General features: G+C 47.2%; 2 protein-coding genes across 3 annotated transcripts; both read right to left on the bottom strand.

The window, feature by feature from the left end:
- Window positions 1–361: 361 nt before the first annotated feature.
- Window positions 362–2,816, bottom strand: C25H1orf56 (chromosome 25 C1orf56 homolog). Its single transcript, XM_044758306.2, has 2 exons — window positions 1,395–2,816; window positions 362–515 (listed from the first exon to the last, which is right to left on the bottom strand). Exons 1-2 carry the CDS (start codon window positions 2,688–2,690, stop codon window positions 495–497), a joined length of 1,317 nt encoding a protein of 438 aa, XP_044614241.2. The 5' UTR covers window positions 2,691–2,816; the 3' UTR covers window positions 362–494.
- A 353-nt stretch (window positions 2,817–3,169) lies between these two features.
- BNIPL (BCL2 interacting protein like) lies at window positions 3,170–12,458 on the bottom strand. Of its 2 annotated transcripts, XM_014865346.3 has the most exons (10): window positions 12,254–12,458; window positions 10,846–10,941; window positions 10,589–10,653; window positions 10,147–10,371; window positions 6,142–6,324; window positions 5,855–5,957; window positions 5,560–5,691; window positions 4,086–4,172; window positions 3,799–3,897; window positions 3,170–3,315 (listed from the first exon to the last, which is right to left on the bottom strand). In XM_014865346.3, exons 1-10 carry the CDS (start codon window positions 12,295–12,297, stop codon window positions 3,279–3,281), a joined length of 1,071 nt encoding a protein of 356 aa, XP_014720832.3. In that variant the 5' UTR covers window positions 12,298–12,458; the 3' UTR covers window positions 3,170–3,278. The 2 variants fall into 2 exon arrangements, with proteins under 2 accessions (XP_014720832.3, XP_044614245.2); XM_044758310.2 differs by lacking the exon at window positions 5,560–5,691 and having other exon boundaries at window positions 12,254–12,439.
- Window positions 12,459–12,614: the final 156 nt, after the last annotated feature.

Below are 12,614 nucleotides of genomic sequence, written 5' to 3'. Positions count from 1 at the left end.
GATAGAGATATGGTTGATGAAGGTACTCCTAGAAAGTGGCTGACGTGGAATTGTGTACCAACATTGCCCTTTCCAAGGAGAGAAGGCTAACTGTCGTGAAGGCAAGGAGAAGACCACCATCATCTTCCAAGGGCTCAACTCCTTGTTCTTTCCGTTCCCTTTTCGTGGCATTCATCTGAGATTTTTCAAGTCTTTAAAGAAGGACTCGTTTAAAAACAGCTTTGGAAATGAGGAAGATGAGCAACATCAACATTTTATCCTGGGGGACAAGGGAAGGGACTAAGCCAGATGCTATTCGCCTACACAGTTCAGTTTTAAGGTTCAAGAGATTGATGGTTTATCCTTCATCACATACCTCTGTAAAAAGACACAAGACCAAACAACTGTTTTTTCTAGGTTTCTTTTTCTGTACTAAAAATATCCAGTGGGTGCTGGGATTGAAATGGGAAAAGAGGTTGAGACGCCGACACCTCCTCTTGCAGATGAAGTGGCCATTACCTCTGGTTTCTCTCTATCTGGGTAAGGAAACAAAATAGAGAAGAGGGGAAATATTATAACCACATCTATATTCTTCCCCCTTCCTTGCTTCATCTTCCTCTCCCCACAAACTCTCATTCCCTCAATACCCCTGCCCCTATTTATGCTTTTTTTGTATTGAATTATGGTATTGGACACACAAGGGGAAAGACAAAAACAGAAATCGGCAAAATGACCAAGCATACATTTTATTGTCCTCCTCTCTCCCCAAAGGTCCTGTCATCCTATCAGTTGAGAATATTTTGTCAGATCAATCAGAACCTTTGGTAGCTCTTTCAGTAAAGCAGAGGACTGTCCTTCCTTGAGAATTCTTAGGTTGCTGGTAATAATCCCAGAAGGACAGTTCTTTGGGATAGTGGTGGTTAAGAGCATCGGCACTAGCATCAAACTTGGTTTAAATCTTGCTGTGACTCTGCCACTGACTAGCTTTGTAAACACCGGTTTCTTCATAGGGTTGTTGTGAGAATTCATTCATGTAAAGTGCGCATAATAAGGTCTCAAATATTGGCTGTTAGTGTTAAGCTGCATTAATAATCTGAAAACTATTAATTGATATGTTCTATATCCACTAATTATCTATGCATCCAGAATTCTTTATATATCTACAATCTTAACAATTTGGTCAATAATCGTCTAATGACCAATCATACATGTTGCCTAATAACCAACCAGCAGTTGCTCAAGAAATAATAGGTGAAATCAATGGCTAAGAATAACGTGAATAACCAATACATATCAATAACCAAACAGGTAAGTAACAGTTCATGCAAGCACGCTGGCTGGTTTAGCAACAGGGTTTTGGACATCAGGACTTCAGATCTATCAACAAAGATCGGGGCTCATCACCAAACACTTACTGGTTGCATCTCTGTGAACACTGAAGAGAGGCTGTTCCAAATATCCTCCAGCCCCATCCTGACCCGTTTCCAAAAATCAAGGGCTGGACTGGGGCTGGACATGGGGAATGGAGTGGGTCTGAGTCTGGCGCTGAGGGGGGGCATGGAGGCAGTGGTGGTGGTGGTGGTCTGAGTGGTGCAGCTGGTGTCAGGACAGAGACCCGAGTCAAGGGGGCACTCCTCACGATGCCGGTTGCAGGGACATTGCTGGTAGGTACAAGGCCGGTGCTCGGTGCGGAGTTGGCTCAGCGCCCCAACTCGAAGGCGTCCTGAAAGGCCATGCAGCTTCCCGGCCCGGGTCCGGCTCATGGTGCCTGACTTGCAGTGGCAGTGCCACGGGCCCCAAGGCATCAGCACCACCCGCAGATCCTCAGGAGGTGGCATGGCTGTGGCCGAGGGTGGTGGCCACGCGTTCGGCGTGGCCCCTGCTGTTGACCACTGGTTCAGGGTACTCCCGGAGGGTGGTAGGTCCACACTAGACCTCCAGGTGGAGGGCGGCGGACTTGAAGTCAGCCTGATTTCCGGCTCCTGGCTATTTGCTGTAAACCTTGAGCTGGACCCCCTTGTAGTGGAATCCATACTGGGAATCCCCGACCTGGTGTTACTCTTTCCAGCGTCAATCACAACGCCCTCTTCCAAAGATCCATCCTCTTCCTGCGACAAACGCGACTGGCTGATGCCTGTGTACACCGTGGAGGCCAAGAGCTCGGCAGCGGCCGGGCCTGCCAGGTGGTCCGCCTCAGCCACGAGGTCATCCTCATCCTCTACTGTTACCCTCATCTTCCGGGGAGCACCAGTCCGGGCGGTGGTCCGGTAGCTGCGGGTCATAGGGCCCCCGAAGCGGAAACTGACCCGCTGCATCCCGGTCGAAGTCAGGCCTTGGGCCCCCGCCGCCTGGAGCCCCAGACTCAGCAGCAAGGCCCAGAGCAGCGCGCCGGCGGCGGGGACCATGGGGCTAGGCGGCGTGGGGTTGGGAGGGAGGCCAGTGAGGGAGGCCGGAGCTCCTGCCTTCTCTCCCTCCCTTCCTCTCTCGACCCACCAGGTCGTTTGAACCGAAGCCCGCTGGGGGCTCGGACGCGCGCGCGGCGCCCCTCCCCCAGGCCCTCGTCTTGCGGGAGCTCCCGCCGCCCAGGGGCTGAGCTGAAACCCTAGGGAGCCTCTGCGCAGGAATCCGTGCCGAACCCACAGACGGATCGTGATGCAAAGGGTCGGGGAAGAGCAGTTCACTTTCTCTGAGCCAGAGCTTAAATCTCTCATTGGTTTATTAACCGCTACAAATCTAAATTTATTAACAGGACAAAACTACAGGTTTTGAAAGCACTCCTTCCCAGGCTCACAGGCAGCAGAAACAGAAAAAAAGGGGCATATAGTGGTTCTTCAAGATTTAGGAGCTGACTCCTGGCTTCCAGCAGGCAGGGTGGCTGTGGTCAGTTAAGCCCTGCCTTCCTGCGCACCCTTTGCCCTCAAAGACTGCTGTTAATACCCAGGTGGAAAGGATCTCAGCACCTTCATTTACAGAAGAGGACAGGCAGACTCAAAGAGATGCCGAGGTTCTACAGCTAAAGCGGACTAAAACCCACAGTTTTGCACTTTCCCATACATAATGCCACTACATGTACCCTACAGCTGAAGTGAAAGTCACCCAGCAAATCAGACTCAGGACCTCAAAGCCCTGCTTTGAAGGCAGGGTGGTGGAAGGAATGACACTCCATTGAGATGTGAAAATCCACTGGTACTGAGGTTGACAATGAGATGATTTATTAAACAGCTTAGATGTTTCAGGGTTAGGGTGTAGGCAGATCAATATCTTTTCTTGGTCCTAAGGCCCTTTATTCCAGTCCTATGCTAGGTCCCTCCTGAGCCATGGAGATCCCAGTCCAGCCTAGGAGAAGAGAGAAAATAAATAAATAAATAAATAAAGTGGCACAGGAGCAGGACCTCGGTTTTACTCACTGGTTTGGGGAGAGAAGCAGGTGAATTGGAAGAGCTGGAAGACTGGATGCTTGAGTTGGTCACTCATTTAGGATTCTTTGCTTTCTGCACCCCTCCCCCATTGAGAATAGGATATTCTCTCCTATTAACTGCCAACATATCCTATCCTAATTTCTAGGGCTGGTCTGAATCTCTAAATTCTGTGCTATGATTACTCCTGCACTTACAATAGTGTTTTCATTTGTTCTTGTTGGCTACAGTGGTGTCCTTAATTTCTTCTCTGGGTGTGTGCAGTTTTCCCAGATACACTGAAGCATCTGAAAGCAGGAGCTCTATCTTTTAGTTCCTATGTTTCTCTCCCAAGGTATTAGGAAAGTAGGAATTGGTTTTACACGTCCCACCCCAAACTTCTATCCTTAAGCTCAGGACTCACCGTCTGACAGCTTCAGGAATGTGGACCTGATCCAAGGAGATGAGTTGGGCCAGTTCTTCCAGGCTGTTCAGAAAACGGATCTTTCGTGTGAACTTGGAACTGAAAAGAGAGGATAAACCAAATGTGTTTTACACTGGGAAGAGGGCTCTTGGAGACTTACAAAAGGAAATGTAATAAGGAGAGAGTGGTTAAGGCTAGGAAAAGTCAGGGTGGGGCAAGATGTTCTCAATCTTGATTTCCAAAATGGGGAGAAGGGCAAGGCGGGTCCTTGTCCCCAGAGCTAGTACCTGATGAAGGGCCGAAGAAGCGCCAAGAAAGCCTTCACATACCACGTAGCATGGACCACCACCAGGGCGCGCAGGTTTTTCCGGAGGCTGAAGAGGAACATTAGGTCATCCTATTCTTCTCCGACCTTCAGGCCTGAAGATGAGGTGGAGCTACCTTCTGTACTTTAACTTCCTTCACTTCTCCTCTGATTTCTAGATTTCTCTGGCAGTCGGGTTTAATCCCCATTCCTTTAACTGCAATCTCAACTCCATCTATCTTGTTTAGCCCTCCTCCGTGCGCCTTAGTTTTAGGAAACTCTCCTCTCAGAATCCCTCAGCCTGGTTTTCTCTACCCCATCTTCCTCCTGTGCCCTTCCCTCGCATAAGTCCCTTTTGTACATTTCTCCATCCCTCCATGACCAGGACTACTTATAAAACTCCAAGTGGAAGACCAATGAGGAGAAAAAAAAGAAAAGGAGCAAGAAGAAAGAGAAAGCAAGTGATGGGAAGATGGGGGGAAGAAAGGGAAAAAAAGGAACATCCGGGGAAAAGAGACATATGGGTCAGGGATGAATGCAGAGAAGACAATGGAGATGTGGAACGTAAAATAAGTGGCAAGATTGTGAGAAAGGCAGGGGTGCCTTCTATGTGCTAGGCAGTATGCCACATTGATTTTCACAAATACCTAGGGGCAAAGGTATTATCACTGCCATTTCACAGATAAGGAATCCAAGTCCCAGAAAGGTTAAGTGACTCGTCCAAAGTCATACAGCCAGTACATGGTGAAGGCAAGATTTGAAACTAGATTTCCCTGACTCCAAGAGAGGACAGAAGACAGGACAGGCTTGGAAAGGGGTGTAAAGAGACAAAGACAGGAGGAAGGGGGCCGGCCCCGTGGCCGAGTAGTTAAGTTCGCGCGCTCCGCTTTGGTGGCCCACGTTTTCGCCAGTTTGGATCCTGGGCGCAAACATGGCACTGCTCGTCAGGCCACACTGAGGCAGCATCCCACATGCCACAACTGGAAGGACTCACAACTAAAATATGTATACAACTGTGTACTGGGGGGGTTTGGGGAGAAAAAGCAGAAAAAAAAAAAAAAAGATTGGCAACAGTTATTACCTCAGGTGCCAATCTTTTTTTTTTTGAGGAAGATTAGCCCTGTGTTAACATCTGCTGCCAATCCTCCTCTTTCTGCTGAGGAAGACTGGCCCTGAGCTAACATCATGCCCATCTTCCTCTACTTTATATGTGGGATGCCTGCCACAGCATGGCTTGCCAATTGGTGCCATGTCCACACCTGGGATCCGAACCAGTGAACCCTGGGCTGCCGAAGTGGAACATGTGCACTGTGCCACCAGGTTGGCCCAGCCAATCTTTAAAAAAAAAAACAAAGAAAAGAAAAGAGGAAGGGACTAAATGGAAGAAGAAAGGATGGAAAGATGGAAAAGAAAAAGATAAGGAAGAGAGTTATAGCCCTCTTGTCCTAGAGGCTCACCGCCGATCCAAAGTGAGGTAACACTGGCGCATCCAGCTCAGAGGTGGAACCTGGGCCCTGCTTGTGCCTCCACTCAAGTGAACAAGCAGATAATTTTCAGCTACAAGCAGCTCCAGAGTCCCCACCATATACCTGGGGGGACGAAATGGTCAGGGAAGGTATGTGTTTGGGGTTTTAGGGAGTGAGAGGGACATTATTACAGACTCTACAATCAGCTACTGATCATGGAAGGGGTTCTTTTTCCCTTTTCCCTCCCTAACATTCACCCTGGATCCTTTCAGGCCTTCCATCTCACCTAAACAAGTGTTCCATGACATAAGTATAGTTGGGGATGCTGCTTCTGGGTAGATAACAGGAGGCAAAGAGGATGACAGCATTGAGGCCATCACCATGGTAGCCTGGAGAGGATAAAGGGAATATTCATTCAGTCAGCAAATATGTATTGACAGACAGTATATCTGTTTAGGTTGAGGGACTCTGGAAGTTGTAGGAAGGATTTTGAACCCAATAACTGAGTTTCGCGCTTAGGCATTTTATTTAAGAAGTCACAGTTCTTAAACCTCCGCTTACGCTAGCCTTTACCTCCATGAGATAGGACTTTCTTATAGGGCTCAATGACAGTCATGTCCACTCGCTGCTCCTGCTGTCCTGTTCGGAACACCCTCCAGTGACGACCGTCTTCTCCAGCCATATCCCACACACAACCCCGGCCCAGCCTTTCAGCTGCCTCACTGGCCCCCAGACCCTCTGCCTGGGGCAGTTCATCTAAAAGAGAGGGATGGGGAAGGATCAACAAGGCAGAAAACACACTTTCAGCATCTTGTAACTTCGCCAGATTCCAGAGTTTCTTACTCCAAACTCTCATTCCTCAATTTTTTCCCATGACTCTAGCTCTAGTTTGTCCAATCAACTCAACTGCTTGCTAGTTTCTTTCCTGCAGCTCATTGCCCTCACCTTTCCACTACACGGTGGCCGTGAGGTAAAGTTGCACTATGGTAGGTAGATGGCCCTTGCCAGAATCAGGTTTTTTTCTGGATTCTTTATTTCCTCTTCCATGCTCTTCCTTGGGTGAGTTCATCTAATCCCATGTCTTCAATTACCCCCAGGAAGGTGATGATTCCAAATTTGCCTCTCTAACCCAGACTTCTAACTCCAGACCCATTTCCCTAACTGCCTAGAGTGGACATCTCTATTTTGTGTCTCTGTCATCTCCAAGTTACCAGACCCAAAGTGCAACTCAAACTTATTCTCTTCCTCCTCCCATATTTCCTTTCTTGATGAATGACCCCATCCATCTAGCTGCCTGAGAAAACTGTATGTCACCCGAGACTCTTTCTTTTCTATCAGCCTTCAAGCCAATTGGACCCCAGATTCTCTTCTATCTGCCTCCATTATATTCTTTTATCATTCTTTCCACAACTACTGTCCTGGTTCAGCTTCTTAGCATTTCTCACCTGGCCTTGGTACTAGCCTCCTAACTGGTCCCCCTGCCTCTAGTCTGTTTTCCTCCATTTCACCCTCTACACCACCGCTAGAGCAAGCTTTCTTTGCTCCTCTACTTTTGTTACTCAAATGGCAATATACCATACCTACTAATTCTGCATTATCTTTCCATAGCAATAGAAAGAGCTGCCTCATCTTAAAAAATAGTTGCCTAGGGGGCCAGCCCAGTGGCACAGCAGTTAAGTGCACATGTTCCACTTCGGCGGCCCAGGGTTCACTGGTTTGGATCCTGGGTGTGGACATGGCACCACTTGGCAAGCCATGCTGTGGCAGGCGTCCCACGTATAAAGTAGAGGAAGATGGGCACGGATGTTAGCTCAGGGCCAACCTTCCTCAGCAAGAAGAGGAGGACTGGCGGCAGATATTAGCTCAGGGCTAATCTTCCTAAAAAAAAAAAAAAAGTTGCCTAGTATTTAGTATTCCATTGCATGGATGCACCATAATAGAATTAATACCCTACTGGTGGACATTCAGGTTATTTCCAATCTTTTCAGAGTGGTTAAATCCAATCATGTTACTCCCTCGATTAAAACCATTCAATGAGCCAGCCCTGGTGGTCTAATGGTTAAGATTTGGTGCCCCCATGGCCTGGGTTTGTTTCCTGGTCATGGAACCATATGACCCACCTGTCAGTTGTCATACTGTGGCAGCAGCTCACATAGAGAATTATAAAAACCCTAATAACTAGGATATACAACCATGCACTGAAGCTTTACCAAAAAAAAAAAAATCAGTGACTCTCCATTGCCTATAGAATAAAATGTAAACTCCTTAGCATTGTAGCAAGGACCTCCAGGACTTGACCCTTTCCTACTTAACAGAGCACTAGCTTTTGTCATTCTCTCTTCACCTCCCACCCCTACATATCTGTGATATAATAATAAATATATATTTTGGTTTTGTCCCTGGCTCCTGAAACAGCTCTAGATGATAAAGGTGAAAGGAATATCTTTTGTTATTCATAACAAGCCTCTCACAGCCACTTGAGTTTATGTTAATGAGGTGACTCTGGAAAGCCCCTAAGGATAACTGGCTGGTTGACAGGGGAACCAACTATGTGATTAAAGAGTTGGAACTTTCAACCCTCATCCACTGCTGGTGGGAATGCAAACTGGTGCAGCTACTGTGGAAAACAGTATGGTGATTTCTCAAAAAATTAAAAATAGAAATGCCATATGATCCAGCTATCCCACTACTGGGTATTTATCCAAAGAACTTGAAATCAACAATACAAAGAAACTTAGGCACCCCTATGTTCACTGTAGCATTATTCACAATAGCCAAGACATGGAAGCAACCCAAGTGCCCATTGACTGATGACTGGATAAAGAAGATATGGTGTATATATATATACAATGGAATACTACTCAGCTATAAAAAAAAAGACAAAATTGTCCCATTTGCAACCACATGGATGGACCTTGAGGGCATTATGTTAAGCGAAATAAGCCAGACAGAGAAAGACAAACACTGTATGATTTCACTCATATGTGGAATATAAACAAACTTATGGACAAAGTGAACAATTTAGTGGTTACCAGGGGGGATGAGGGGTAGAGTGTGGGCACAAGGGATGAAGGGGCACACTTTATTATGTACAACTAATATTAATGTACAACTGAAACTTCACAATGTTATAAACTATTATGACCACAATAATAAAAAAAAAACAGTTGGAACTTTCACCCTCTGACTTCTGGGAAGGGGAAAGAGACTAGAGGTTGCGTTAATCACTGATGGGGGCTGGCCCAGGGCTGAATGGTTAAGTTCGCAGGCTTGGCTTCCATGACCTGGAGTTCCGAGGTTCGGATCCTGGGTGCGGACCTATGCACCGCTCATCAAGCCATGATGTGGTGGCGTCCCATATAGAAGAACTGGAATGACTTACAACTAGGATATACAACTATGTACTGGGGCTTTGGGGAGAAAAAATAAATAGATAAATTAGCTCACTTAAAAAAAGAATCACTAATGGTCGGTGATTTAATCAGTCATGCCTACATATGAAGCCTCCATAAAAAGCCCCGAACCAAAGGGGTTCTGAGAACTTTCACACTGGCGAACACACGGAAGTGCTGGGAGGGTGGTGTGCCCAGAGAGGGCATGGAAGCTCCACACCATGTGTCTTGTCCTATGTACCTCTTCTTTCTGGCTATTCCTGAGTTGTATCCTCTTATAATAAACCTGTAATCTAGTAAGTAAACTGTTTTGCTGAGTTCTGTGAGCCATTCTAGCAAATTATCAAGCCTGAGGAGGGGGTAGTGGGAATCTGATTTATAGCTAGTCAGTCAGAAACATAGGTGATGTCCAGATCCTGGACATGTGATTGGTATCTGAAGCCTGGGGGCAGTCTTGAAGGTGAGCTGGTTACCTGTGGGGTCTGTGCTAACTCCAGTTAAATGTCACAACTGAATTGCAGGACAACCAACTGGTGTCTGGAGAGTTGGAGAACTGGTTGGTGTGGGGAAAACTCACACTTTGGTGTCAGAAGTGTCGTGAGTAGAGAAGAAACAAAGTTTTCCTTAATATCTAAAAAGTCATGCTAAATGCTTTGAATTCCCCAACATGCCATGCTATTGCTCAAGTTGCTTCTTCCATCTAGAATGTGTCTCCAACTCTGAGATGATAAACATCAGCTGAGAATCACTCTCTGCAAAGAAGTTTTTCCTAACGCCTCAGGCAAAACTGACCTCTTCCTTCTCCCTGCCTGCACTGTACTCTGTACACACGTAGATCATTACCTTTAACTGCACTTATTTGTAGACATGTTTATTTCTTACTAGAGAATTCCCTGAGGGTGGGAACTATCTTATTCATCTTTATAACTCAGTTCTAGCTCAGTGATAACATGTAATAGTCATTCAATAAATGAACTGATAAACAAAGGACACCCCCCACACACATACACTACTCTCACGTTGGATTTACAGGCTCTACTTTTCCATTCTGAAGAAATAATTCTGCTGACTTTACCTCTTGGTCCCCACCTTATTAGTTCTAACTTTAGTCCCACTAAATCCATCCTGAGCTTCTTTAACATTGGCCTCTACTTCTACCAGCTCAGTCCTCAGGTTTCTTTCCCACCTTCCCATTCAAATTCATGTCCACTGTCCAGCTGCTCCGAGTCTGAAGGTGTCTCCAATTCGTCTACCTCCAGGTCAGAACTGCCATCAGAAGAGGAAGGTACAGAGTGGGTGGGAGAAGCTCCAGCATCTCCAGGCCCCTTAGCCAGATTCAGTCTCAGCTCTGGGGCAGAAAGACGCTTGCGCATGGGGCGCCGGCCACACAAGGCTAAAGTGCTGGGGGTGCCTGGGGTTGGAGGAAGAAGAGAATAGAAAGATGTGTGTTGGCGGAGGGAGGTCAGAATGCCTGTATATGGAAGTGATGATATGGGGTGAATTCTAAAGAAGGACTAACACAGGGGACATTTGGGAAAAGGGAAATAGAACTGCAAAGGGATAAGGGTGGCATAACCCTTCACTGGACTAGAATCAAGAACTGGAGGCCTACGTTCTACTTTACCTACCTGCCTGCGAGTCTCTTTTAGGATCGTCAGGATCTTCAGAAGGGTCAGCCTCTTCAGGAGGCAATCTAGAGGGGAAAAGATTGAATGGGGGCAGAAATACAGGTTAAAGGCATCACGCCAGGTATCACCTTGTCAGTTTTCTCTCACCACCTCTGCTTTCTTTTTCCCACCTCTTTCCTTCAAGCCCTAATTTACCATCCCGGCCCTCCATTTGTAACCATCCCTCCCTTCTCCCAACCTCCCTCACACTTCCTCACCTAGGGAATTCTTCATCCTGCCATTCCTCCTTCAGCTCCAGTTCCCCAAGTCTTGGGGATGCTGCTAGTCCTGCTGCTTCTGCATTCTCCCTGACCCTAAGATAGTCCCCAGGAAGAAAAGATTATCATGAGACAAAATAGGCAGTGTCTTAAGGGAACTGGAGAGTAGGTAGGAGACACTGGCATGAAGAACAGTAACTAAGGTACAGAGTAGAGGTAAGGCCTTAAAAAGAACTCAGGTCTTGTTTCCTAGACAGATATTTATACCACCTTTACCACTTGCTGGAAACAGATCACCCTAACTGTTGGGTTTAGGAGCCAAGGAAGGAGGGAATGTAAAGCTAATCATATTTACCTCCGTGGCAGTTGCTCCACCTACACGCTAGGGGTGAGAGGCATTCCACGTTACAATTGGTTGGAACCTGACAGACCTGCCCAGCTGTCACTGGGCAAAGTTGGGAAAGATGGCACCTAGTCAGGCCTGCCTTTCCATGCCGGGGAGTGGTTAGGGGAAACCACCATAGGTGGAAGGGTGGGGGAAGAAAGTAAGGAGGAAGAGAGATTTGCTGGGAAGGAGAACCTGGACCAAAACTTAGTTCTAGGTCACCTTTCCTGATGGCCATTCTGGAGTGTGGGGGTTAGAAAACAGAACAGGGGCAGATTTATCAGACACAAAATATAGAAACTTCCTTTAAAAAAATAGGGCTGGGGGGGGGGGGCCGGCCCGGTGGCGCAGCGGTTAAGTTCGCACGTTCCGCTTCTCGGCGGCCCGAGGTTCGCTGGTTCGGATCCTGGGTGCGGACATGGCACTGCTTGGCAGCCATGCTGTGGTAGGCGTCCCACGTATAAACTAGAGGAAGATGGGCATGGATGTTTGCTCAGAGCCAGGCTTCCTCAGCAAAAAGAGGAGGACTGGCAGTAGTTAGCTGAGGGCTAATCTTCCTCCAAAAAAAAAAAAACAACAACAACAAAAATAGGGCTGGGGCTGGCCCCATGGCCGAGTGGTTAAGTTCGCACGCTCCACTGCAGGCGGCCCAGTGTTTTGTTGGTTCAAATCCTGGGCGCAGACATGGCACTGCTCATCAGGCCACACTGAGGCAGCGTCCCACATGCCACAACTAGAAGGACCCACAACGAAGAATATACAACTGTGTACCAGGGGGCTTTGGGAGAAAAAGGAAAAAAAAAAAAAAAGGGAATTATGTGGAATCCCCTGTTCCCCAGTTCCCATACCGTTCTGACATTTCCTACCCAGAGCCACCCCCATCCCTTCTCTGCAAATTAACTCTCTTTCAACCTTGTCTCCTCTAGGAACCTGAGATGTGACCTGTGAGAAATGGATGGTGGGAAAGTCCCTCAAGACTAGTGACTCCGTGTTTCTAATCAAGTTAACCGAGATCTTACTTACCCAAGATCGAATGTCTTTTCTCCTGCCTCTTGCATAGTTCCCATCGTCACAAGTCTTCCTGTTTCCTTCTTTAAACACTTGGAAATGTCAGGGAGCTGGTTGTCCCAGCTCCCCAACACTTCTGTACCCTTTTCTCTGCCTGAGCTGTTGTTGCTGTTGCCTCAAAGGAGGGAGGTGTAGAAGGGAGGTAACTTCACCTTCAAACAGGTTTTGCCACCTCCCTTCCCAAGGAGCAGGTTTGCCCAAAAGAAAAACTCTGACTATGTGGGGGAGGGTTTTGGGGAGGAGCGTATATTTTCTAAAGTGGCTCGTTTTGGGGGAGTCTAGCAAGACAATTTGTTCTTCTTTCTAGATTCCTTAT

This window comes from Equus asinus, chromosome 25 (genome assembly GCF_041296235.1).
Source record: "Equus asinus isolate D_3611 breed Donkey chromosome 25, EquAss-T2T_v2, whole genome shotgun sequence".
In the NCBI taxonomy this organism is placed as follows: Eukaryota; Metazoa; Chordata; class Mammalia; order Perissodactyla; family Equidae; genus Equus; species Equus asinus.
The sequence above is the reverse complement of the archived record's forward strand: the minus strand, read 5'-3'. Positions and strand labels throughout refer to the sequence as shown.